The sequence below is a fragment of the Camelus ferus genome, chromosome 4 (assembly GCF_009834535.1).
Source record: "Camelus ferus isolate YT-003-E chromosome 4, BCGSAC_Cfer_1.0, whole genome shotgun sequence".
Lineage (NCBI taxonomy): Eukaryota > Metazoa > Chordata > Mammalia > Artiodactyla > Camelidae > Camelus > Camelus ferus.
This window is the reverse complement of record NC_045699.1, coordinates 71882551-71909215: the sequence shown is the minus strand read 5'-3', so window position 1 is coordinate 71909215 and position 26665 is coordinate 71882551. Positions and strand designations below refer to the sequence as shown.

General features: G+C 51.5%; 1 protein-coding gene across 10 annotated transcripts in view; it reads left to right on the top strand.

Annotated features, from left to right (window-relative positions):
• AK8 (adenylate kinase 8) overlaps positions 1-26665 on the top strand; it is a 117720-nt gene that overhangs the window by 78620 nt on the left and 12435 nt on the right. The window contains exon 12 of one of the 10 annotated variants that reach the window (XM_032478733.1): positions 9869-11140. The exons of the other annotated variants lie outside the window; for them this stretch is intronic. Coding sequence (XP_032334624.1) covers positions 9869-9884 — 16 coding nt within the window. The 3' untranslated portion in view covers positions 9885-11140. Of the gene's footprint in view, positions 1-9868; positions 11141-26665 lie in introns of those variants that run through there. 10 annotated transcript variants of the gene reach the window in all.

Sequence of the window (26665 nt, the reverse complement as noted above, 5' to 3'; positions counted from 1 at the left end):
CGGGCAGAGTGACCCTGTGAGCTGGCGCCGTGTACCTCCTCCACCGCAACTCCTGGGAGGGCAAACTCCCATTCAAAGTGTACGATAGTTTTCTCTCTCGTTTTCACATAGTAAATACACACTCACGCCCCCTAAATAGGCATGCTACCGATTTGTCTACACGCTAAGAAGTGTGAAATTATTCATTATGATGGATACACATGTGATTTTGAATTTCCATTACATAAGGAGAGGTGAAAATGGCAAAAATCGTTACACTCTGCAGGGGTGACGGTTGGAGAGTAATTGTTTTATCTACTCATTATGGGTTGGTACAAATCACTAATTTCTATTCAAAATATTCTTCCTCTAATCACAGTCTGCTTGCTCTTCTTACCCACGGAAGACATTTTAAAGATTCCCGTTGGGCTGGAATTGGGGAAGGTAGCACGCGGGATGGGAGAGCGACCCTGAAATAGACACAGACAAAAATCACCTTTTTGCCTGGAAGGGCCCCACGGAGCCAGGCAAACTGAAAAATCGAGATCAGGGTGTTTAACAATGTCGATAAGTTATTCTGCTGAATGATGGTTTGATTTCTTGGTTTCCACTATGTTAAATTTAAACAATGGGATATCATGGAACATTATGAGAGTAAAAATTGAACCGGCATATAGTTAATACACCAGAGCTCTCTAATTTGATTAAAAGCTTACTACTTTTTAGCTCCATATGACACCATGTTTGGGAGGACAACACACTGAAACCCTCGGATAATGACTTTGCCATTTCTAACGTGTTCCGTAGTGAGAAGAATGCTATCAATTCTTAAGAGAGCAGTGGTAGGACCAAAGAAAAATTAAAATGCGAAATGGAGAGGATTTCTTGCCTCTCTCTCTATTATTATCACTTGGTCCTTCCAGGAAGCTCTCATATTTCTGCAGCTGATCCTTATGTGGATTAGGGATAATAAACAGCCCATTAATGGAGGCCTGAACTAGGAAATGGAGTTGGAATCAGCCGCAGAACTCGGTGGCTGGCTGAGGTTAATAACTCTATTACTCCAGCTCTGTGCCGAGCCGTCCGACAAGCGGCATGTTAGCCTCATCTTACTCCTCATTAATTGAGCTAATAGAACCCGACTGACCCTGCCTTCTGCTGTCAGCTGAGAGTTTACCAGACATGGGCCGGAATACATATCATCCACTGTGTGCTCCAGGGTGCCTTTTGTTTTGGGAAGGAAGATCTTCCTTAAAGATCAGTTAGCTAGAGGGTCCCTCCTAACAGCAGAGTCGCTGTGCACCGGCCACAGCCGGGTCCCCAATCACTCTGGTTTTGTCCCATGAGCGAGGGGGCCACAGGGGCCCCCTGCTTCCATTGGCACCTCCAGGCAGATGTCCACTGGGTCTGAGGGCTTCAGCATCCACGTGAACAGCTTTGGAGGAAGTAGTCTCCACAATTTCAACAAAGTGTCGGGGGTCGAGGGTGAGCATGGAAGTGTGGCATGTGTTGGCGCGGGGGTGGGGCAGGCCCCAGCCCCTCAGCCCCTGTCTCTCCTGGTCCTGGGCTTTCTTTTAACGCTCAGCAGCTGGCTCTTTTGCACGGATCCCTCCCCTCCCCTGAAGTTTCCTGATGGTTAGCCACGTGTTTCTGACAATCCGCTTTGCTGGGTAAGCAGTCTGGGGGCGTGGCTTCGCCTTTTCTGGGCCCCGGTTTCCTTCTCCATCAGATGGGGTGATAACCCAGCCCTCAGCTCACCCTTTGCTGGATTCATGTATGTGTTTGCTGGGAAAATGCGAATGGGTAGGACTTATGAAGTAGAAAAACACTCCGGACAACCAAGATGACGTTGTCAACAGATTAAAGATCATAACTGGAGTTTCCTGTGACAGGCTGTTAGCCCCTCTGCACCTCAGTTTCCTCCACTGAGAACCAAGGACAGTAACACTGGGGCCATCAGGTGGGGGATGGTACAAGGTGATGCAGGAAGTACTCTACACAGAGCCTGGCCTTACGAGGGGCTCTGGATGTGGGACCCGTATTTATTCCTAATACACTGGGAACTCCGGGTCTGGGCATGGAGATCAGAGCTTCTGAAAAGTAAGGTCAGACCAGTTCCTCCCCAAGGAAGTGCGGTCCAGGCTGGTCCCTGGGCTGCTCAGAGCAAATGGCTCCCCTCTGGTCAGAGAAAGATACTTCCTTATTTGGCTGGCAATTTGCGGCGCACAAGATAATCCCACAGATAGATACAAAATCGCACTTTTGTTGGAGAAGCCATGAAGCCAGGCAGACAGGGCAGTCTGAATCCTAGAACAGCCTCGCAGATCATACAGAGGCTGCGAAAAGGTGTGGAGCACCTGTCCTGTTATTTTATAAGGTTTGAAGATTCTTTTGATGGCAGGACACAACACAGCGACACTCGGAGAGATGAAAGGCAGGACTCTATTACTTACAGTTCCAAATGAGAGGTGGCTGCCACGCAGGGCCACGTGGGGCCACGTGGGGGCTGCACCCTGGGGACAGGGTGACCACAGCTGAGCTGTGGAAGGCAGCTTCCACGTGGCAAGGGGGCAGTTAGCTAGGTTTTACAGGCTCTCGGTGGATTGGCTGATTTAAATAATTGCAGTGGCTCCGGGGCACAGGAGCCACTCTCGGATGGAGTGTGGGGGCCCATGAGGGAAGGGGTTGGAGTGGGGGCTTGGCATACTGCCCAAGAAGGGGAACTGAGACCTATCCTCTTCAAAACTAGGTCGAGGCAGCACCTGTAACATGTTGTACCCCACCTGCCCTGTGTGGGCTGGACAGCCCACCTGCCCTAATCCCTTGTTCTTCACCTTCCCACGATCGAAACATTGTTTTGGAGACAGCCCGAAAAAGCTTAAAACTCAGCGAGTTTCTACTGTAGAGCGCAGGAAACTATATGCAATATCTTGTAGTCACCTGTAGTGAAAAAGAACTTGAGAAGGAATATATGTATGTATACGTATGACTGAAACATGCTGTACACCAGAAATTGACACAACATTGCAAACTGACTGTACTTCAATTGAAAAAAAAAAGATTAAAAAAGAATTTGAAAAAGAGAAAAAAAAGGTGGGGAAGGTATATCTCAGTGGTAGAGTTCATGCTTAGCATGCACAAGGTCCTGGGTTCAAGCCCTAATACCTCCATTAAGATAAAAACTAAAAAAAAAAAAGAAGAAAAAAAAAGAAAAAAACTAAATGAATAAATAAACCTAACTACCCCCCCAAAATAAAAAATAAATAAAAAAGGAAAAAAATTTTCAAAAAGTGGGAAAAAAGGAAAAAAAAACCCCTCAGCCCAAAGGCCGTCCATCCCGGCTACCCTTTCATCCCACAGCATCCCTGGACGCTCTGTCATTGTGGGCTCGGGCATCCTGGTCGAGTAAACTGCCTCGTCTCCACTTCCACATCTGCTCCTCCCGAGACGTAGTCCACCTTCCTGGGCCACCAGCTCAGTTTCCACCACACTTCTTACAGCCACTTCGCGCTCGGTGACAGCACACCCCGACAGTCGTCCTGCCTCTGATAGTGAGTGTTGTGTTTTGTTGTAGCAAAAAGAAATACTTGCTAGTGTTGGGGATCTGGCAGCCGCCTGAGAGGTTGGAGGGGAGACAGGCGGTGGTTCCCAGAGTGCTGGGTCCAGGGCCTGGAGTTAGGGAGGGAGGGGCACCCTGGACCGCGAGCGAAGACTGTGGCCAGAAACACTGGTGACAGGCCCCAGCCCACAGTCCCTGGGCTGTAGCGTTTAATCCGTCAGTAAACAGGGACGGAAGTAGGAAAAAGGAAGTTGTCCCAGTATCTTCCCGCCTGGGACCGTTGGCATTTCACCGCTGATTTCCAGTGTTTGCGTAAGGAGAAGTCTGGTGAGGGTGATTCTGAGCAAATGTGTAAGGCCAGCACTGCTTTCTTTCCTGGGTTAAAATTTAGTTTATGACAGTCTGTTACTAAGGTTTGTTGTCTGTCTTTGAGAGCTTAAGAGCAATTACTTTTGAAGCAGTAACATCAAAAATCTGTGTTACCTTTGAACTCTTTGCCTGCAGCCTCAGGAATCTTTCAGAGAATAAAAGCACAGTGAATTCCCAGAGCGAGAGCCAGTCCTGGCCCCCGGGCTTAGCTCTGTGGTCTCCAATGGGGACATGATCCAAAAGGCGCATTGCGTGGTGTGCTGGTGGCGAGAAATTTTAGGGGCCCAGGTGACAAGCCAAGAGCCGTGAGAGATGGTCTGTGCTGGGTGATGGAGGATCGGGGAGTTTAGTTTTTAGGAAGAGACAGGGCATACATACAACATATAGATGTAACATACAACGCATAGGTGTAACATACAACATACAGATGTAACATACAACATATAGATGTAACATACAACACATAGATGTAACATACAACATATAGATGTAACATACAACACATAGATGTAACATACAATGCATAGGTGTAACATACAACATACAGATGTAACATACAACATATAGATGTAACATACAACACATAGATGTAACATACAACGCATAGGTGTAACATACAACATACAGATGTAACATACAACATATAGATGTAACATACAACACATAGATGTAACATACAACGCATAGGTGTAACATACAACATACAGATGTAACATACAACATATAGATGTAACATACAACACATAGCAAGGGATTTGCATGGCATTTTCTCAGTTAGCAATTCTGTTAAGACTGACACTAACAGTCTCGCCATAGTAAATTGAAGCTCAGTTCATTCATTAACCATTAAAATTTTTTTTTCCTAAGAACTTTCTGAGAGCACCCCATCCTGCCTGTCCGACTCTCCCGCTGTCTCTAAGAGGTCTAGGAAGGGGTTCAGGGTCAGTTTGCCACCCTGTACTTGGAGCACAGCATTCTGAGCACAGCAATGTGTCACTTGGGGAGACAGTGACAACTTTTCTCATTCTAAGCTCTTATTAAGAGTCCAGTGGATTTTATCCAACCAGTAATAATCGGGCAGAAGCTGGTGGCGTCTGAGTGGAGGAGGAGATAAACACACCTCCCTCTGCCGCCGTTATGCCGGATCCGAAGCAATCTCCCGGCCTCGGTGGAGAGTGACAGGTGACCTTTAACAGAACGGAGCCCAGGGTAGTTGGCATTTGAGTCCAGCTCTGATGAAGACGCCCCCATTTTTGGCAGGCGCGATGCTTGAGAATTAACTTAAATTCATTTCCCAGAGAAAGGCAAGAGGACGGATGCCGAGATGACTTGGAGAAATCGTATTTGTTTTCTTTACCCACAGGAGACTTGGGGAGACATCGGTGTGTACTTCAATTTTCCATCTTCTTTAGAGGCATAAATAAAGCAGTGAACTGCTGAACCCCCGCTCATGCTTTAAAAGCCTGGGCCTCTGCCAGATTCGGGTGGCAGCTGTCTAAAAGCTTGATGCTCTTCTTCCTAAGTATCACAGAAATTATTTAATAATAATAATAATAAAACTTTTAAAGAAAGTCTTCCACAAATTGAAGTTCAGCTTTACTTTTTCTGAGCTGATAGAACTCTGAGCCTTGCCTCCTTGTTGGCTTTGAGGTGTCTGCAGATTCCAGACCCCACCCCACCCACAAGGACAAGCACGTCAGACCCCCACGGGGCTCCTGGGCAGAGCCCCTCATTTCTCTCCTGGGCCTCTGACTCATGACGTGGGGGTTCTAGATCCTAGGACAGGACTGCGTGCAGGGGAAAGAAACCCGCCAGGCCTGGGGCTCCCACCCACCACACCCCCCTGCTCGCTCAGGGCACTGTGGGCCTTTGTCCACATCGTGTCTTTTCTGCCAGGCTTAGCTCGAACCCTACCTCCTCTCGGCAGCCTTCCCTGGCACTTCTTGCTCTTCACCTTCGCAGCACTTGGCACGTTGTCCTCAGGACACTGGCTAAGCAGGAGGCACTGGCTTTGAGCCACATAGGCTGTGTGAGGCTGGGCAGGCTTTTTGCCAACTCTGAACCTCAGTTTCCTCCTGTGTAGCAAGATGGAGATGGCTTTATTCAGATGAGCAACACATCTTTACAGAGTGTGCAGGTACCGCTCGACTTCTGGGAACACAAAAGGAGACAAAACCTACAAGAGATGCTATCACGTGGCTTACATTCCTGCTGGGGTGAGAACCACTATATACAACTGACAGATACACACGATGTTGGGGTCCATGGAGAGCAGTAAAGCAGAGAAAAGGGGACTAGGGCAAGTGGGCAGTGGGGAGGGTTGTGGTGGGATGGCACGTTGTGTGGAAGGTGGTCAGGGGTGGCCTTTCTGATGACAGCAGAGGCTTATACAAATCCTGGAAAGATCTGGGCAAGAGCATTCCAGGCCGGGGGAGCAGCAAGTGCAAAGGCCCTGAGGTGTAATGTGCTTGGCAAATTCAAGTAGCATCGTGCAGGCTGTTGCCGATGGAGCAGTGACAGAGTGAGGCGATGAGTCAGAGGTAGATGGGCTCCTGGAGGACTCAGGCTTTTCCTCTGAGTCAGGTGGGAGCCACCAGAGGGGGAGGCATGGTGCTGAGGTCTAACTTATATTTTAAAAGGATTACTCAGGCTTCTGGGTGGAGAGTGGACTACCGACAGGAGGACAGGGGCGGAAGCAGGGAGGCCAGGCAGGGGCAGTGGGTGTCATCCAGGTGAGAGATTCCGGTGGCCTGGCCCAGGTAACAGACGTGCAAATGACAAGCAGTGCCTGGGCCCTGACCACGTTTTGAAGGTAGAACAGACAGAGCTGACATGCATTCAGACTGGTTGTGGGTGGATGAGAGAGAGCCATTAAGGACCAGTCCAGCTTCTGCCGGAGCAGCTGGGGAGAGGGAGAGTGGGCTGGCCATCTGCTGATCAGGGAACACAGGAGGGGCAGTGGGGGGAGGGACCACCAGCTCCGCTTGGACTTGGTAAGAGGGAGGCGCCTGTTAGGAATCTGAAGGGCTTTCCCGGGGCTGCTGCAACAGACACCACGGGCTGCGTGGCTCAGGCAGCAGACCTTCACTTTCTCCCAGCTCTGGAGGCTGGACGTCTGAGATGAAGGTGTGGGCGGGATGGGGTTCTCTGAGGCCTCTGTCCTTGGCTGGCAGACGGCTGCCCTCTGGCTGCCCCTTCACGGGGTCTTTTCTCTGTGCAGGTGTGACTCCTGGTATGTCCGGATTTCCTCCTTTTATAGGACACCATTCAGGTTGGGTTAGGGCCCACCCTGACAGCCTCATTTTAACTTAATCACCTCTTTAAAGGCCCTGTTTCCAGATACAGTCACATTCTGAGGTCCTGGGGGGTTAAGGCTTCTTTCAACATAGGAATTTTGGAGGACACGTTCAGCGCCGAGCAGTCTCAGGGGTCCTTTTCTCTGGCAGCCTGAGCAAACAGTTCCTGACAGGCATCTCAGCCTCATCTTTGTGTCCGCGCAGGGCACAGCCAAGGCGTGTTCAGGTGGGGGGTGCTTCTCCCAGCAGCCCCTGTGGCTCCTTGGCAAGATTCTCCATCACTTCCTCCCCACCCCAGCCCCTCAGCTCTCTTTTTCATTCCAATATCCAAATCCAAGACCGTTCAGCTGAGAAGGCCCCTGGAGACCGTCCAGCGAGCCCTCCACACTGCACAGAGAGGGGACTGCAGCCCAGGGCAACTAGGCGCCTGGCCCGAGGTCACGCTGTGTTAGTGGGTGGGGGCCGGAGCCGGGCCTCTTGCTTTGCTTTTAAGGGCTGTGCACAGTTGCCCCCTGGCAGTCCTGCCCGGTGCCTGAGGCTTTCCCGGGCCCCTCCCCCCTCCCCCGCTGTCCCCTTGGCCTGCATGTGACCACCCCTGTACCTGGTGGCGGTTCAGCCACGTTTGCTTTGAGCAGATGCCTCTCTCCTCTTCACGTGGCGCTCTGGGGGCCGCCCCCCTTCTCCCCTCAGCAGTGATTAGCCTTGTAAGACTAATGGACGAAGTCGCGTCTAATTACCCTGTTGAAGGCCCAATTATGCGATTAACACTGGAGGGCTCTAAACTAATGATGAGAAGGGCCTCTCATTTGCATAGCATTAAGGTAATTGAGCCGCTAGCCCAGGGGCGGCGGGGTGGGGATGGCAGGGTTCTCCTTCTGGAAGGACTCTAGCAGCCGGAGAGGACAGTTCACCTGACAGCTTCATTCACTAGCAGCGACCTGACTACCTAGCCAGCATGGCAAGCGGGGTGGGCAGAAAGGCCGGCGTGATGAAAAATGAGGGCTGGGAGCCCCTGGCTGAGTTTTCCTCCCAGCACTGGGCTGCCGCTGGAGGCAAGCTCACCATCGCCTCGAAGAACCACTTTAGAAAAACCTCCCGTTAAAATCTTGCTGGACCCCTTCTGTTCCGCCCCTCCTGGCGCTTCCTCCACGCATTCCGCCACTCATTCACTCTCTCATCCACTCACATTTACTGAGCGCTTCTGGCATGGAGGCTGGGGTCCCTGCTCTTGGGAGTGTCTGGGGAGGGTGGCCCGCTTGGCTCGAGGCCCCCGTTTCCCCCAGAGGTGTGGGATTCAGCGCCGAGTCAGCCTTGCAGTTGGCGAACATCAGCAGAAAATCTCAGACTTTGAAAAACCCCTAAGGATTGTCAGCTCAAATCTTTGATTTTACCCTGTGAAAAATGGGGGTCAGGAAGGCTGAGAGCCTGGAGCTCAGAGTCACTTGGCAGGGAGTGGCGGGGGGGGGGGTGGGGGGGTCCTGGTGCTCCTGGCTCTGCCCTGCGCACCCGCCCGCAGGACGGTCCTGCCCTTTCAGCGCCTCCGTCAGCCCCCGTGCACTGCGTTTTGAGTATTTGGCGTTGTCTCCTGGGAAACTTGCCTGAAGCCCCCCTCTCCCCAGAAACAGCCTTGTCTGTTTTTCCTCCATGAGGGCAAGACAGTGTCATCTCACGTTTAATACATAGGTGATGTTCAGGTGGTGTGGCCGGGACTAAAACCCGGATTGCTTTCCAATGAATTTGTTTTTTAACCAGAAATAAAGTCATGTGTATGTCCTTTTGTAACTTGCTTGCGCTTGGTAAAACTTTGTGGACACATTTCTGTTTCCATAAAGCTTTAATTCATTAAATGTTTGCGTAGGATTATACTGCAAATTATTACAGAGTAACAGTTTATGAACAGGATTACATAGTCCAGATGTATTGTAATGTATTTAAATGCTTTCTGTTGGCAGACATTTAAGTTAGCTACAATTTTTTTTCTGTTATAAATAACGCGGTAACAAATGTGTACACCCACACACATTTTTATGCACTGGTTTTGGTTATTTTCTTAGAAAAAGTTTATAGGAATGGAATTGCTGAGCCGAAGGGTATGCACAATTGAAAAATTAATTACTTTTATTTTTTAATGGAAAGGAGTCAGAGATTGAAGACGTACACATGGATATTCAGTGAAAAGTAACTCTCAAAAGACGAACAACTGAAAATTAATGATCTAAGTTTCTGACTTAGATTAGAAAAATAATCAGCCCCCAAAATGGCAAGAAAGAGACCGTAGGAACAGAAGTCAAGAAAATAGAAACCAAAGAGGCAGCAACAGCCAGAAACTGGTTCTTTGACAAAATGAATAAAAGTTAATAAATAAAGTTCAAAAATTAATAAAAAAAAATCTCTAGCAAGATTGATTTAAAAAAAAAGAAAGAGTACACAGATAAACAATATTCAGGATAAAAACTGGGATATAGCCATAAGCCAATCAGAGTTTACAAGGGTAAGGAAAATATTAGGAACAAGTTTGTGACAATCAATTTGGAAACAGACAAGACAGATAAATTCGCAGGAGAAGAAGAGTCTTACCAGTGTTGACATAGGAGGAAGCAGAAAATCCAGACAGTCCTGTAACGAAGTGTATTGAATCGTAAAACCCAAGTCTTCCCTCCCACAGATGCAGCTGGGTGTGAGCACTGTGGCAGCACGGAGCGTGGCCGCCAAGCAGTGAGACACACCAGCGATGGCGAAGGTCCTGGGAGAATAGTCCAGAGCCACGCAGGGGTCCCGCGCAGCGACGGACGTGAATGAGCCACAGCCACGCACGCCAGCATGGGGGAATCTTAGAAAAATAATGTTGAGCGGAAAAGCAAGTGGTAAAAGAACAGATACAGCATGATACCAATGCAGGCAAAACTCAGCAATGTCTTAAGTGCTCATACGCCTTTAGAAACACTGGCAATGGTGGTTCTCCTGGCGGCGGGGTGTAGGCAGAGGGACTGGTTAGAGCATCTGGAGTGTGTCACTGTCGGGGTGCACTTCTCCGGTGGACGTATCCGCCAGAATAGAAATTTTTCTAGGAAAGGATTGTCTTGTTCAGCAATAAATCTCAAGCTCCTAAAATAATACCTGGCACGTTGTAGGTGCTTCATACATGATTATATGTTATGTAACTCATTTTTATACATCAAAGCATGTCATAATAAAAAATGGGGAAAATATTGTTGTCTTCTCGCCCTTCCCCAGGAACAACCCCTCTTCGTAGTGTCTAGGGTATTCGTCTAGAAAACTTCTCTGCACCAATCAGGAGATATACATACATGGCTTTGTTGTACACAGATGGAGGCATACTGCACACACTGCTTACTTTCTCTTTTCTCTTGACGGCGTGTCTGGACATATTTCCATTTAGCCTATTGGCTCTGCTCCTCATTCTTTCCATTTTTATTCTTTAAAGAGTTTTTAAAATTTTTATTTGTTTATTTTTATTTATCTTTCAATGGAGGTGCTGGGGATTGAACCCAGGACCTCGTGCACACTAAGCACATGCTCCACCACTGAGCTATTACCCTCCCCGAATCCTCATTCTTTTTAGTTGCCACGTAATAGTCTTGCCTGAGACGAGACAGTAACTGATTTGGTCAGGTCCTTATTGAAGAGAATTTAGATTGGGTTCTTTCTTTCATTTTGCAAACAGGCTCTGTCTGTCCACGGGACTATGTCTACAGATTAAAATGCTAGGCGTGGAATTACTGGAATGTAGTTGGGCTTTTATTTTCAGTGGGCACCACAAAGTGCCCAAGAGCTCCTGGTTCTGCTGGGAGGGTCCCTGTGACCCAACGAGGTGTGCGCTTGGGAAAGAGCTGGAACATCCAAGGAACAAAGTCTTCACTTACAGAGGTTTGGGGACGCCACGCTGCAGGACTCCAGAGGACACTCAGGCAGCAATGTGGGTTCCTGGGGCTACCCAAGTTTGTGACACAGTTCACTTGAATTACCATGCACATGCTCAAGCTATGGAAATGTTTGCCATCAGGGAACTGAAGTTTTAGGGAGCATGTATTTTTTTCTTGGGATCGATAATTGATTTAAAATATGCCTGAATGTTTTGTTTCAAGAATGGTTGTATTGCCCACAGCAGTTACATTCTGACTTAGAGTAATTAAGTAATGAGAATTATTCCAATTTTTAGTGCCTTGAGCCTCTAGCCACAACTGAAATGGGACAGGCTCATGAACATAAAGGCCAGTCACGAAAGAAGAGATTCTCATGAGGCAGATGCTGCCTCCTGGATAAGCCTCAGCACCCCAGCCAAGTGCAGAGCATGGGGGCTGACCGGCGATTGGGGTGGGTCCCAGGCACCCAGCCTTCGGGGAGACAAGGCCCTGGAAGCTCTGCCCGCAGCTCAGGCTGCCTTTCCTGGTGCCTGGGACAGTCCATCCTCTGTGAGAACAGCTGTGCACCTGGGAAGAGCACGGACGTAGGGCTCCAACTGGAAGCAGGCTGCTCGGTTTCCCTGGGGACCGACTGCTGGCCGGCGTTGCCGGGACATTTTCTGTAAGTGGTAGGTTTCGTGTTAACGGCATGAGCCTTGGAGTCAAAGAAAGACCTGAATTTGAATCGGTGGCAGCTGACATTTAGTGAGCACATGCTGTGTGCCAGCACAGGGAACAGGTCGGACAGGCCAGCTTGCCCTCTATTTGGGAGCCCGCTCTGGACGGGAGGAGGGCAGTGGGTGGGGTGATTATCCCGAGCTGCATGGGGGGGCAGTCGGGGCAGGGTGAAGGCCCGGAAACAGGGACCCGCCACACTTCTTTCTAGTCACTTCACCTTTCAGAGCCTCAGTTTCTTCATTTGCAAAGTGAAATGAATAGTTGACGTGATGTGAAGTGGCTCTAGGTTCAGAGGCAGGGGAGGCGAATGTGAAGGATACACTGTGGCAGTCAGCACTCCGGGGCCGGCTGGGGGAACTGTTCCTTCTGTGTTTCCACAGGATTGACCCCAAGGTCCCCAGGCAGGTGAGCTCCTTCCGAGGGAGGAGCAGTCTTTTTGTCTCAGCTGTCTTTTTCACTCACTCTGAGATGCTGGCCCTCCTTTCCCAGGGACGGGTGGGTTGGAGGCGCCTGGTTGGTGGAATGAGGGTGGGGGTGTGTCCTTCTGACCTTTGCCCTTTGCTCCCGAATCCTCCAGCCCTGCCAGTGAGCTATGGAAACATCCCTGCCGCTGATGGCGGTTGGCACCAGTCCCGCGGGGCTGCTTCCGGATTGACACGTCAGCCACTTCGGCTGCCCCTGGACAGACGCGTTGAGCTGTCTTATGCCGGGTGCCCGTGGCGAGCGTGCGGCCTAATAGAGACAAATGCGGCACCAAACTGGAATTTGATGGATCTGAAATTATGTATTTAATTCATAGTTGGTATAGAGTGCTCATAAAGTCTTGATCATGATAGAGAGGCTAATAAACGTTTGAGAACATAAATATTTGGGGGAGGAAATGGCTTTGTGAAACATTTAGTCGTGGAGTAGTTAGAAGAACAGAGAAAAATCGGCCAGGCAGAACTCTCTAGATACCAATCTGCTGAGCTGTATATGTAGGGTCAGTAATGATCTTGAGTGAGCCGTTTTATGGGTGTGCAGACGTTAATTTGATGAACACAGACGTGTGCAGTGTCTCACATCACGCCTCAAGCTGTTTGCCCAACAGATACCTGAACCGAGGGGGCAGAGGTGCAGGTGGCTGGGGAGGGGGTCCCACTGGCCTATGGAGCGCTTACCGGACACCAGCAGGTGCTCAGAACTGCGTCCCCGGGAGGCCAGCTGGGTGTGCACCTGTGCAGGGGAAGCTGATGGGGAAAGTGCCCTGAACCCCTGCCCTGCGGCGGCCCCTGAGGCTGGACAGAGCATCCATGTGGCAGTCAGGCCAGAGTGCCCAGGTTCAAATCCTGCTCTGCCATTTACTGGCCACGGACCTTGTGTAGGTCCCTCACCCCCTCTGTAAAGCGGGCATGATGATAATGGTACCTGCTTCCGGGGTCTCGTGAGAATAAATTAGGCGATACATGTCCAGTACATAAGAAAGCACATTTTCACTCCGAAGAGTGAGGTCATCTGGTGCCCTCTGGCTCGGCTGGAAGGATGCCGGGGGTCCTGGCAGCAGAGCGAGGGAGGTTCTGGTGGGAGAGTGGGTCAGGTTTGGTTTGCGGCTTGGAATGTGGCCCTGGTAGCTGATCCCTGCCCACACCTGCCCCCACAGGGCGAGACATATGTTCGTGGTTCGTGGAGAGGTGGGTCAGAAGGAATTTATTACCAAGAACAGTGAAAGTTTTAAAATATGTAGATGATTTACTTAACAGACGCTTTTGCAGGTTTCAGGCACCCCTGCCCTGCTCCCGAGCGGAGCTCCACAGCCCGGGCTCCCTCTGCCCGAACAGAGTCCTTTCTGTAAACGCGGCGGAGGGCAAACGGTTTGAGGACTGCCCTCCACGCCGTCTCTTCACCGTCTGGGAGCTTCTTTTTGGGAGGACAGTTCTCTGTACACGAGGGAGCTGCTGTTTTGGTATTTCCTGTGAGAGAAAAACAAAGGGAAGCAGAATTTAGGTGAACAGGAGTCTGGACAAAAAGAACCTTGGTAGTGTCTGTAAAGGTGGCAATAAGAGGGAAAAACAAAGGAGGCTGAAGGATAAATCTCTTTCCTTGGAAATCTTTGAGAATTAGAGACGGTCATTCTACCTGCAGAATTAGGGGGCTCTGGGGGTTCTCTTTGGTCCTGGGGTGCAGTTCTGCAGTTCTGCAGTTGCTACCCAGCCTGCTGCTTCTGGAGCTGGTGGTCATGGATCTCGGCAAACAGGAAGGTCATTGGTTCCTTCCACAAACCCTGGTTTAGCCCCTAAGACGAGCATCATGTGCACACCGTGCGGGCTTCGGGGATGCAGAGTGAGTGAGACGTGGTCCTGCCCTCCACGGCTCCCTCCCTCAGAGGTCTGCCTTTCAGAAGGGGACTCAGGGGTGCTCGACCCGCAGCAGTCTCTCCTGGGGGGGTTCTTGGGGTGCAGGGTAGGGCACTCAGTGCTGGAAAGACACCCTCACAGGGAAACCGCTGGGGGGATACCAAGGACGTGTGGCCTGCCAGGTCCCCTGACACGTGGGAAGTACGAAGCCCTGTTAAATATTTCAGACAAGTTATAATCCAAACATCCTGCATGACAGCGAGTCCTGCCAGCAGAGCAGAGGGAAGGTGCTGATAAAAATACCAGCGAGGACGGCTGCTCAGGTCAGCGGTCATATTCTGGCCGCAAGGCCTTTTTCTTGAGGTGCTTGGAGAAAAGTGGAATCAAATGGGAAAAGTGGGGGCCTTCTGTGAGACGGGCTCGGCCGGGGGTGGGGGCAGGGGGGCTGCCTTTTGCAGAGGCGTCTCTTGGTGGACGGGCCCCAGGATGAGCCAGCAGCCACAGATGTGCTATTGAAAAGGGGGAGGGGCTTCTGATAACACCCCACGTCCGCTCAGGGAGGCCTGGGGGCTCGATGCTCTTCCCTCATTTGCCTGCTTACCAGTCATCATCCTGGCTCACTGGTGATGCTGTGACAGTGTCACAGGCTGGTGTCACCTTGGGCTCCCTCCGCAGTGAGCAGATTCGCTCCATCATCGCCCCTGGTTGCAGCCGCGGTCCTGCTTAAAGATAATGAAATGCAAATAGCCACCTGTGTCCTGAACCCACATACATCTTTGTGTCTGCGTGGCCGAGGCACTTAGAAACATGAGAGAGAGCAATCCTCTCCGCGCCTCCTCTCTCTTGACCTCGCGCGTTCCCTGTAGAGACTCTGGGCGTTGGCATCTGTTCTTCCTCCTTCCTCGGAGTTGGCGCTGAGCTGAGCGGATTCTTGGGGTCTGCCTGCGGCCAGTGCCTTACAGAGAGGCCCTGTGGGGCGTTGGCAAAGGGCCGGCCCCTTCTTAGCTGCTCTGAGGCCGGTTATTTCTCTTCCTGGCCCCTTTTCCACATCGGAAAGTGGAGGTGATAATAGTGCTTAATTCAGAGTTGGCAGGACACCTCTGCGCATGCCACCTGCTGTCCCCATTGTCACCTTAGTGCCACTCCAAGAGGCTGCAGGAATGAGTTGTGAGACCACTCCTGTGGTCGTGAATGCGGGGTCCCCACCCCATGAAGGTGACCTTGCCACCCCAGCAGGCAGGGAGGACCTGCCATCCAGGGCCACCCCAGGGAGGATGACCGCCAGTCCTCCACAAGGACACTAGCATGTCCGGGAGCTGCAGCCGGCCCTTCCCTACCAGGGATGTGCACACCTGGGGAGAATCCGGGACGGCTTCAGCCCCTCCCCTCCATGAGCTCCCAGCCACCGTCTAAGCAGTGTGAGACTCTGCAGCGCATCCTAGGAAACACTTCTAACCAGGCCGTGGCCCCAATTCCTTCCCAGGTAAAAATCCGAGGGCCCGGCCCTCGGGCCAGGCAGAGGGTCAGTGCCTGCTGTCCTGCAGGGCCAGGATCACCTGCCAGTGGGCGTCTGGACAACAGAGGGGCAAGATGAAGACTGGCAGGGACAAGGATGTGGACGCTCACTGGGGTGTGGCTTTGGCAGGTGACTTTACCAATCTGAACGTCCAACTCCTCATCACTAGAAGAGGCAGAGAGCAGCGCTGGCCCCTTTCTCGTGAGAATGCCGTGTGAGTCCCTGGTGAGTGTGCTCAGCCCGAGTCCAGCTGGGCAGCTGCTACTTCTATTAATAAGGGGTGGATTTGTCCACCCCACAGGTATTTACTGCAGGCAGTTCTTTGCCAGGCTCTGTCCCAGATGCCGGGACCACAGCCGTGAACAAAACTTTCTCATGGGAAGAGACAGACAATACACATGCAAGCAGAGGAGAAATATCTGCGGAGGCAATGTGCTCGGTGGGGAATTAAAACTACGGTGAGGTATCACCTCACACCAGTCAGAATGGCCGTCATTCAAAAGTCCACAAATGACAAATGACAAATGCTGGAGAGGCCGTGGAGAAAAGGGAACCCTCCCGCACTGCTGGTGGGAGTGCAGGCTGGTGCAGCCACTGTGGAAAACAGTACGGAGATTCCTCAAAAGACTAGGAATAGACTTCCCATATGACCCAGGAATTCCGCTCCTGGGCCTATATCCAGAAGGAACCCTACTTCAAAAAGACACCTGCACCCCAATGTTCATAGCAGCACTATTTACAATAGCCAAGACATGGAGACAGCCTAAATGTCCATCAACAGATGACTGGATAAAGAAGAGGTGGTATATTTATACGATGGAATACTATTCAGCCATAAAAAACCAACAATATGACGCCATTTGCAGCAACATGGATGTTCCTGGAGAATGTCGTTCTAAGTGAAGTAAGCCAGCAAGAGAAAGAAAAATACCATATGAGTTTGCTCATATGTGAAATCTAAAAAAAAAAAAAAAAAAAAAAAAAAAAAAAAACATAAATACAAAACAGAAACAGACCCACAGACATAAAATACAAACTTGTGGTTGCCAAGGGAGTTGGGGGTGGGAACGGACAGACTGGGATTTCAAAATTTGTAGATACTGACAGGCAAATGCAGAATAGATAAACAAGATTATACTGTATATAGCACAGGGAAATATATACAAGATCTTGTGGTAGCTCACAGCGAAAAAGAATGTGACAATGAATATATGTATGTTCATGTATAACTGAAAAATTGTGCTCTACACTGGAATTTGACACAACATTGTGAAATGACTATGACTCAATAAAAAAATGTAAAAATAAAAAAATGCCACAGGGCGGTGGGGAAGGGCGAGGTGGCAGGTTGGATGGGTGGAGAAGGCGCCTCTGAGAAGGGATTGTTTAAGCTAAGATTTCAATGAAAAGATGGAGCCAGCTGCGGGGGGGGTTGGGAGGAAGTCACCCAGGCTTGGGCGGGAAGGAGTCAGGTAGGTTTCAGGGCAGCTCACCTGGAGGTGGGGTTGGGTGGGGGCAGCAGGGAGGCTGTGACAGCTCGGGATGAAGACCCGGTGGGACTCGGCGCCTCCGTCAGCCAGGGCAGGGCTGGGGAGGCCCCTCCAGGAGCTGGTCAGAGACCCCGGGGGCGGGGGCGGGGGCGGGGGCGGGGGCGGGTATTCTGTGTATTTCGAACATTTTATTACACAAGAAATCCATTTGTTGTAGAACAGCTAGAAAACGTAGCTAAGTAAAAATTTCCCAATACCCAGAGATGATCAAGGTTAACATGTCGGTATAGTGTGTATATTCTGACATTTTCAGGGCTGCTCGACAAAAACAGGGTTTTAACTATAACTGTATCACATCCCTTTTTTGCACTTAATATGTTGTGCACCCATGTTCACAAACACCTCGCCAGCCCTGCATAGACACAAGATTATTGCAGGGTGACTGCCAGCCCTCCACAAGGACACTAACATGTCCTGGAGTCACAGCGGGCCCTTCCCTACCAAGGATGGACTCGAATAATAGCTTTAATTCACAGGCGACTATTGAAACCCAGAAGTTTTAAGTAGCAGGCCTGGGTCCCCAGCCAAGGACATGGAAAAGCTTCATCTAGCAACTCAGGTGTCACCCCTTAGGTGATAGGTAGGTAGGTTCACTTAAGAAGTTTAACCCAGGAGTGCAGCCAGATAAACAGTTTAACCCTGGGTCTCTTCTCGGTAGGCAGTTAGGGGCATCTCGTCCGGGGACCGCCGAGCTGCAGGGCTGGGCTCGGAGCGAGCCCTCCCAGGGCAAGCGTCCTTTAACCCCCAAATCGAGCTTTCCTCCAGTTGTGATCAACCAAGCCCCGGGAGCAGTTCGTACCTACCTTCCATGAGTCACCGTGTCTGGGTGCTCCCTGAAGTTGGGTGCAGATTCGGGAGGGGATGGGCCCGAGGGAGCCCCTCTCTTCAGCCGCCCGCGTTGGGTAGGACTGTGTCGCGGCGGGAGTCTCCAGGTGGAGACTATGTGACGTTGTAGAATCTGAACCTGGGTCTCTGCTAGCCCACAAGTAAGAGCGTCCTATCGTGGTTAGACATTTGAGAAGAAAGAGGAAGTGGCCTTCTGGGAATGGAAGCTCAGAGGGGACTTCCTGGAGTTGGAATGTTCTGGAAAGTCCTTTGATTTGTGCCAGCAATGCCGGGGAAGTGTGCCTCCTGTTGGGTCTCTGTGGCCTCTGCTCTGGAAAGATGCGTGGAGGAAATGAAGCTGGTGGAGGCCGGACAGGGCTGTGGGAGGACGCAGTGGAGAGGCTGCTCGGGGGCACATGTGGGGGCTGAGGTCCTGGCCTGTAAGGGCCCCCAGGCAGGGCCTGGGCCTCGCCCAGAAGCTTGCGTACAGCAGGAACTCAGTAACAGTGAGCTGAGTGTCCAGCAGAGGAAGGCAGGGGAAGTGGTGGAGGAAATAAAAACCACATGAGACGCCGATGCCCCGGACCCGGTGCGGTGGCCGTCGCAGGTGCGCGTCCCTGTGGCTTGTGGCTGTGACCCCCTCAACTCGTTCTTCCAACTGCCCTCGGCTCCAACCCACCCTTCCAAAACCTCCCTCCCTTCTGAGGGCGGGATTCTCAAGGGGACATAATTGAGTCCGCAGACATATATTGAGCACCCACTGGATACCGGGCACTGTTTCGGGGGCTGGCAGTGGGGCAGTGAACAACCCAGACACACCTGTGCCTTCAGGGGCAGACAGGAAACACAAGTAGATCCCTCTGTGGGGTCTCCCGGGGAGGGGGCTTCAAGGAGGACAGAGCGAGAGGTGTGAGAGGACGGGGTACTGCTCACAGCTGGGGCCCGGGGGGCGGACATCTCGGAGGAGTTCTGAGTCAACTGACGGGGTGGCCCTGCGGCCGCTGGGAGACCAAGGGCCGGGGCTCCCTGAGCAGAGGGTGTGTTCCCGACAGCGGGGAGGCCGTGTGGCCGGGAGGCAGGGGCGAGGGGCTGTGGAGGGGATGGGTCTGTGAGCAGCTAACACCAGGCGTGTGTAAACGTTCAGCCGGTCCAGTGTTACAGATCGTCCAAAGGGGACCACGTGTAGACACGGAGCTGGTGGAATTATGGCTCTTGGATCAGATGGACCTGGTTGGAATCTAGCTCTGCCCTTGACTGCTTCCTGGCCTCGGGCAAGTTCCTTCCTCCCTGGTAGCCTCCGTTTTCTCATCTGTAAAATGAGGCTGATCTTAGAACCACTTTTGAAGGTGGTTGAGGAAGAGACCCCAGAAGCACGATGCTGAGTGACGGAAGGCAGTCACAGAAGGGCACATGCTGTATGATGTCACTTGTATGACATGTCCAGACCAGGTAAACCCACAGAGACAGAAAGCAGACTCAGAGAGGCCAGAGAGGCTCTGTGGCCCAATGGTTAGAGCTCAGCCCGGGATGTCCGACTATCTGAACTCAAAACGTCTGCTTTTCCTAAGGATGTGACCTTGGGAGTTTCACTGCTTTGAGCCCCAGCTCCCAGACCCATCCAGTGGGGCATAGTAACTGTACCTATGTCCTACAGGGAGACAGTCCATGGATAACGTTAAGTCTGTAACATGCTTAACCCACAGCAAACACGGTAAATGTTGGCTGATTAACAACGGCCATTTCACTGGAAAATTATTCACTTAAGACATGAGGGTGAACTTCACCCGCCGGTTCCGAACCACAGGGACCAAACACCCCGTGCCTCTCATCCCTTGGCTGGTGGCCACCTGGTCTTTTCATACTACGTCTTAATCTTTCAATAGCCCGACCACCCCCAAGTGCCAGGGACAGGAAGTCTGCATTCGCATGTATGTAAAACGTACCTCGTAAGCTTTGTGAGGGCAGGAACGTGTCTGGCTTATTCATCCTGAGCTCCCTGGGACCCGGGACCGGAGGTGACTAGCACACAGGAGGCACTGCATCAATATTTGTTGAATGAATGAGCATACGTTGCTTTTCCTAAACCAGAGGCGTCGGTCTGCACTGCGCTATTTACACTCGCTCGTCACCTGGCTGCCCTTGCATCTGGGCCCGTGGGCGGCGCGCTGAGCGGTGTGGTCTGCACACGGGATCATTGCACTGTGTGCACCCCTGGGTGGCCACCGTCTGCTGTGTCCTTTCTCCGGTCGGCCCGCTCGCGTGGATTGCCATGATGCCGTCAGGGGCTCGGGCTGGCGCTTGGACACAGTAAGCTCCGATCCTGCGCGCTGTGTGATCTGCACGGGAGAGTCTCGTCCACTCCTCTGTGTTATCACCATTATGCTGGCCCTGTAGCTTCAAATCGACGATCTTCCTTTTTAAAAATTAGCCTTTCCTTGTGGTTTTATAATCAGCGTTTTTCCTAGTTGTACAAAGAATACAGTCTCATTGTAAAAAGAAAAAGGCAGACGTGTGTGAAGTCCCCCCCCCCCCCAGTAATCACTGTGGCTAGTCTGGGCCACATCCGTCCAGGTTTACTTCTCTCGTTAGACATAAGCAGGTTCATCTAATACGTGTATTGTCTAACTTTTCGTTTTAAGATTGTGTCGTGGCCTTAGATCCACCTTCTTTCTTTTAAAAGCTGCAGAATCTGGGGATGCCACAAGTGGCCAAGCCCCCCCGTTTGTGGACGTTTGTGTCGTGTCCTGTTTTTTGCTATTACGAGTAACTCGGCGGTGGGACGTTTTCTTCTTACTGAAGTGTGTCAGTTTGCAATGTTGTGTCAATTTCTGGCGCACAGCACCATGTTTCAGTCTTCTATGCACAGACATATTTTCCTTTTCTTATTCTTTTTCATCATAGGTTCCTACAAGACACTGAATACAGTGTCTGTGCTGCGCAGTAGGACCTTGGTTAGGCAGTGGGAAGTCTTGCCCATTTATTTTTGCACCTTGTACAACTATTTGCTTGGAAGCAACTCCTGAGCCGAGTTGGTGGACTCCCCAGGCCTCAGTTTCCCCGTTTTTGCGTTGAGGATACTAATGTTTACCTTGCAAGATGATATAAGGTCATGTCTGTAAAATATGTAGGCCGGTTGGTTGCCCAGGGTAAGCATTTGATTCTTTGGTTTCATTTTAAACCCGAATGCATTAAACCCAGCAGATCAACCCACTGCTACTTAAGCTCCGGTCGCAAAGAGAGAGTTCAGGCCGAGTGTGGAGAGAGGGTGTGAGCACTGATCCGCGAATGCAGCTTCCGGCCGCCGGCCGGTCCCTCCTCCCAGCTCTGGGTGCGAAAGTGGGAGCAAAGGAAACTTCCTTAGGCATCCACAGGCAGGGGGTGGGGAGCTGAAGATATGAACCACAGGGTTTTAAAATCGTTTCTTTGGGGGTGGGTGTGTCAGGTGTGCACGTGTGTTTAGCTCATGTGAAGTCCAGACTTAGGAGCCAGGGAGAACAGAGCCGTCTCAGGGGACGGCCGGTCCTGTCAGACGGGCTAGGAGACCAGCAGACCCTGGAGGCAGGGCTCTGACCGTCTGGGAGGTGTCGCGGGTGAACGGGGTTTGTCCGGATGAAGGCGGCGTCTCTCAGCACCAGACCCTCCTGTTGGCCGCGTTCCCTCCTCGTCCTGCAGCCCCAGAAGCGGGCACACGCGTGCTCTCCCCTGAGCATCAGGCTCGTCTTGCCCTTCTCTGCAGTCTCCTTCCAAGCACACAGCAGCATGCTGATGACAGAGCTTCACGATGGGTCCAAGTTTGGCCCTAACTGCGAATAATGAAGCCCCGAGCGGCCACCTTGTGCGGATGGTGAACTGCCCCGGGGGACACTGGGCCCTCTGGGTGACCCGAGGGACCCCTGCCTGCACTCTGGACACGGGCACGGTGGGAACAATCTGGGAGCCACGGATTTCCCCTTCCTCCTCCTCCACAGAAAAAGGGGTCAGAGGCCCAGCGTTGCCCCTGCAAGGAAGCCAGCGTCCAGAATTGTTCGTAAAACAAAAGGCGATCAGTCTGCCGAGCCCTTTTAATCACCTAATGGCGGGGACACCCGACGCCCCAGCTCAGGTTTCCGGAGCTCCGGCCGCTGTAACTACAGCCACGTTTGGCCCGGCTTCTCCACATTACAGCCGCGACAGGGACGCACACAATTGAAGTATTTGAGAACAATGAAATATGCATGGCTATCGGTGACAGCCCCATAAAGTGCGGCAATTAGCCGCGTAATCCGAGAGAGGGAGCCGGCCCCGGCAGCCCGTGGCTCCCCATTAGTAAAATGCATTTTGTACGTCCTCATCCCATCAAATCAACTAACACTTCCTTTAATTGGTTCATGAATTATACAGCCGCCCCGCATTATAATTTAATCGCCTGTAAACATTCACAGGGCCCCACCGTAAAGCGGCTGCGCTCATTAATTCGTTAATTTCAGCAGATGGAAGGGGAGATCGGATGAACGGTGGCAGAACAGAGCGCCTTGGGCAATGGAAGAAGGAAAAAAAGGTGGGGGGCCGTTTAGGTTTTTTAAGGGCTGTCAGAAACTCAATCTGTGAGCTGTCAGCAGCCCGGACCCGTCCCCCACCCCCGCCACTCCACCGGCTGCGGGAAGTGACTGGCGGATTCATACGGAGGCTTGTCAACCGTCTTTAAACATCAAGCCAGCGGGTAAACCGAGCCCAGTGTAAATTAATTCTTGTCTTACGGGCCCCCCTTTCTCTGTCCCCATGAATTTTTCATGGCGGGCAGCATAAATATTAATTCTAATAGCTCTGCACAGTGGTTATTATTTCTGTTTTATGACAAATATTCATAAAATATTCAGGACCCTTTTTTAGAACATTTACACACTTGATTGTGAATTTTCCCAGTTTCCCGGGGACACTGTAAGCATATTGGGGTTCTCTTGATGGACTTTTCCCCCTTAATTAATACCGCTGGTTGTTAATATTTAATCAGATTTAGCTTTTTCGAGAAGGAAAACCTATTAGATCAGAGGCCCGAAGGGCACTTTTCTCCTTCAGTCTGTAAAATGGGAGAGTCTGTTTCTCTTTGACACCTGGGTAATCTGACAAAGGATGACCTCCCTGCCTTTTTATCTTGAAAACAATATCTGTCTTTCCTGCCTGTGTCTGTTTCCCTCTTACTTTTTAACCAAGAGCTCTGGCGGCAGCCCAACTCACTGTAATGAGATTCTTCGAAGATGCCATTGCAATATTTATGCAAGGATTTAACATAATTTTGGAGTAATTAAAGTGTGGGTTTAACAAACACAGTGGCGGATTCCTTAGGCAAGACAGCTGTGACTGGGGATGAAGGCTCTTTTGGAATCCATGTTATTTATCTTTAACTCTGAGAGGCAGCTGTGCATGGCGTCCCCAGGGAGACAAACTGAGCAGAGGGTGCCAGCCCCAGGGAGCCGGTGGCCCTCAGGTGATGGAGGACACAGGTGAGGGGATGGAGGACACAGGTGAGGTGGTGGCCTTGGCCCAAACGAGTCTGAGGTGTGGGGTCCGGTGAGCCTGAAGGTTGGGGATGCCTAAGTGGTGCCGACCTCACCCCACGCTGCCCTCCTACATCCTTTCAGGGTTCTTTTTCCATCCCCTGATTCTCACCAGCTGCTTCAGGAAGGTTCTAATGACTGCAGGGAACAAGTGATACTGTTTATGTGCAGGAAGCTAGCAAAAACAGTGACCTAGAGGCAGCTGGACCTGGAGCCCAGCCTGGAGACACCGCCAAGCCTCTCGGGAGCCTGTTTTCACCCTTGAGACGGGCAGGCTCACAGGACCTTCATGGATTAAGTGGGACAACACACGTGTGTAATATGCGTATTAGCACAGGCGCCTGGTGCATAGTATGTAACCGTTTGCAACAATGGTGATGATGATGGTGGTGGTGATTAAAGAGGGACAAAGGATTAAAGTTGAAGCCAAGAAGTAAAATGCTTTTAGACAGGGAGATTCGTGGAGGAAAACTCCAGCTGTGGAAAGGGTTAAAGCCGAGGCTTCTCGGCAGCACCCTATAAAAGAGTGTCTCGTGGCAAAGTCAGGAGTGGAGGTTCTGACGGCGGGAGGAGAAAGTGCGTGGCTGGGACCTGCTCTGGTGGCTCTTCACTGGGTGCATCTTCACGTGGCATTTGTCGCTGAGGGAGACTGGCTTTAGAAAGGAAACCTCGAAATTCATTCACCTCCCCTCCGTCGGCTCCCCGTTTTCTGGGACGAGTGACAAGGACATGCACTTTTTTCCCCAGCAGCCCAAGGGTCCAGATCTTGCACACCCTACTCTCTGGTCCTTGAAGCAAATTTCTGCTTGTACAGCAGTGCCGGGGGTTGGGGGTGCACGTGGTAGCAGGGCAACCGAGAGGAAGGCACATGGCGGGGCCTTCCTTGGCAGAGCAGATGCCCCATTTCCTGCCTCAGATCCTTCCAGCTGATCTGCTTAAAGTGGAAGAAGAGGGCTCTGACGCCGGCTTCCTCTGTGGCAGCTCACGCTGAGCCCCGAGTTTGGGCTTGGGGTTTGGGGTTGTGCCTGAGCAGCAGATGCCACGGACCTCCCCGTCCCTCCTTCCTTCCCCGTCCTCTCAGCGGTTTCATGATGGAGAGCCATGCTCTACCACACAGACGTGGGAGCCGGCTGCCTGGGTTTGGATCCGGCCCCAGAGAAACAGAACTAATGGGTGTGTATTATATAGAAAGAGTCACTATAAGGAACTGGCCTATGCGGTTATGGAGACTGGCAGGCCAAAAGATCTGCGGGGTGAGCCGGCAAACCAGAGCCCCAGGAAGAGCCAGAAGGCAGGAAGGTTCTGGCCTGAAGGAGTCTGAGGCGGGGTCCAGTGAGCCTTGCGGATGGAGGTTCATAAGCAGTGTCCATCCCACCCCCACCCTCTAGATCTGAAGGTAAGAAGAAGCCAGTGTCCCAGCTCAAAGGCAAGCAGGCAGGAGGAATTCTCTTTACTCGGGGGAGAGTCTGTTGGCAGTCGCAGTATCAACGTACACATATACACCGTATGCGGAGAGAGCTGATGGCTACTCTGAAGCTTTATTAAGTTACATCGTCTTATATAGCAAAGAAGAACGACAAGGGAAATGGTTAACAGACAGCGTCTGGCTCAAGGTCATAAGACCCTTGATGTTTTGGTAAATCATGTTCGTCTTGGCACCAGCGAGCCTTACAGCTTATCAGGGCGGAACGTATGAGAAACAGCTGCTTAACAACATTCTTCTTGGACTCAGGCGGCTGTGCCAGTCTTAGGTTGCCCCCCCTCTGGGGATCTTACCCGTCATTGGCTAACCAGCCTTCTCACCTCTGCGTCTGCAGCCTTTTATAACTTGTTTACCATTCCGGCCCAAGGCCCGTTCCTTTGTTCCCACAGTCGGGGGGCTACAGAGTCAACCTTTCTAGTCTGTGCAGGCCTTCGACTGATGGGATGAGGCCCACCCACATTAGGGAGCACAGTCTGTTTCATTCACCCCTGCAATTGGACTGTTTGTCTCCTCCCAAAACACTCTCCCAGATACACCCAGAATCACGTTTGACCAAATACCTGGGTGCCCTGTGGCCCATTCAAGTTGAACACGAAAGTAACCATCATGGCCACTTTCCAGCTGGGGCACTTTGACAGGTTGCTGGCCCTCTCTGTTCCGCAGTCTTCTCAGCCACTATAATGGACGTAGCAGTAGTCCCCTTAGAAGGTAGTGATGAGGAGTTATGACCTAAGGCGGGTCAAGTCTCAACGGCCCCATGGGTGTTCCGTATTATTATCTCCCACTAAGCAATTTGTGTGGATTATCATATTTAACCCTTAAAATAACTTAGTGAGGTACTTTTTAAAAAATTCTCAAATGGGAGACCCACAGTTGGCTGGAAGGTGAGGCTGGAATTCAAACCTGGTCTTTCTGACCTCAGAGCCCATGTCGCAGGCACTCCCCTCTCTCTGCTGCCGCGGGAGTCCCTGCCCTCGCGGGTGGCAGCCTGGGGGAGGACAGACATGCAAACCAGAAGTTACAGGTCACTTCAGTGGGACTGAGGACCTTCAGGCTCCTGGTACCTTTTGGGACGTGTGTCGCAGGCTGGGCTCTCCCGGAAGCAGACCCTGAGACAAAGTCTTGGGGTAGAAAAGGCTTCACGAGGAGGTTAACAGCGGAGCCAGGAAAGGGGACTGAAGCAGGATGGGGCAGGAGGAGCCGTGGGCTCAGAGGGCAGGCCCGCCCCAGGCTCTGCCAACCTGGCGGGGACCTCCCGAGGGAGGGCTGTGTTGGGCAGAAATGGCCGTGCTGTACCCCTCCGTGCTTAGTCACTGGCCAAGGGCCGCCCCTAGAAGAGTGCGACCTTGCTCAAAAGCTTAGGTTAAAATGCCCATCACCTGGTGAAGGAGTAAACAAGATGTGGTCTATCCCTCCCATGGAACACCGTTTGGCCACGAAAGGGAAGGAAGTGCTGGTACGTGCTGCAGTGTGCGAACCTGGAAAACTTTAGGCTAAGTGAGAGATGCCCGGAGTGTAGCTGGCGTGTAGGCCCACGTGGATATTCTGTGTTATTATGATGCACTTTAAATAGATTATCATGTTTAAGCTTTAAAATAACCTTGCGAGGTGCTCTCTCTT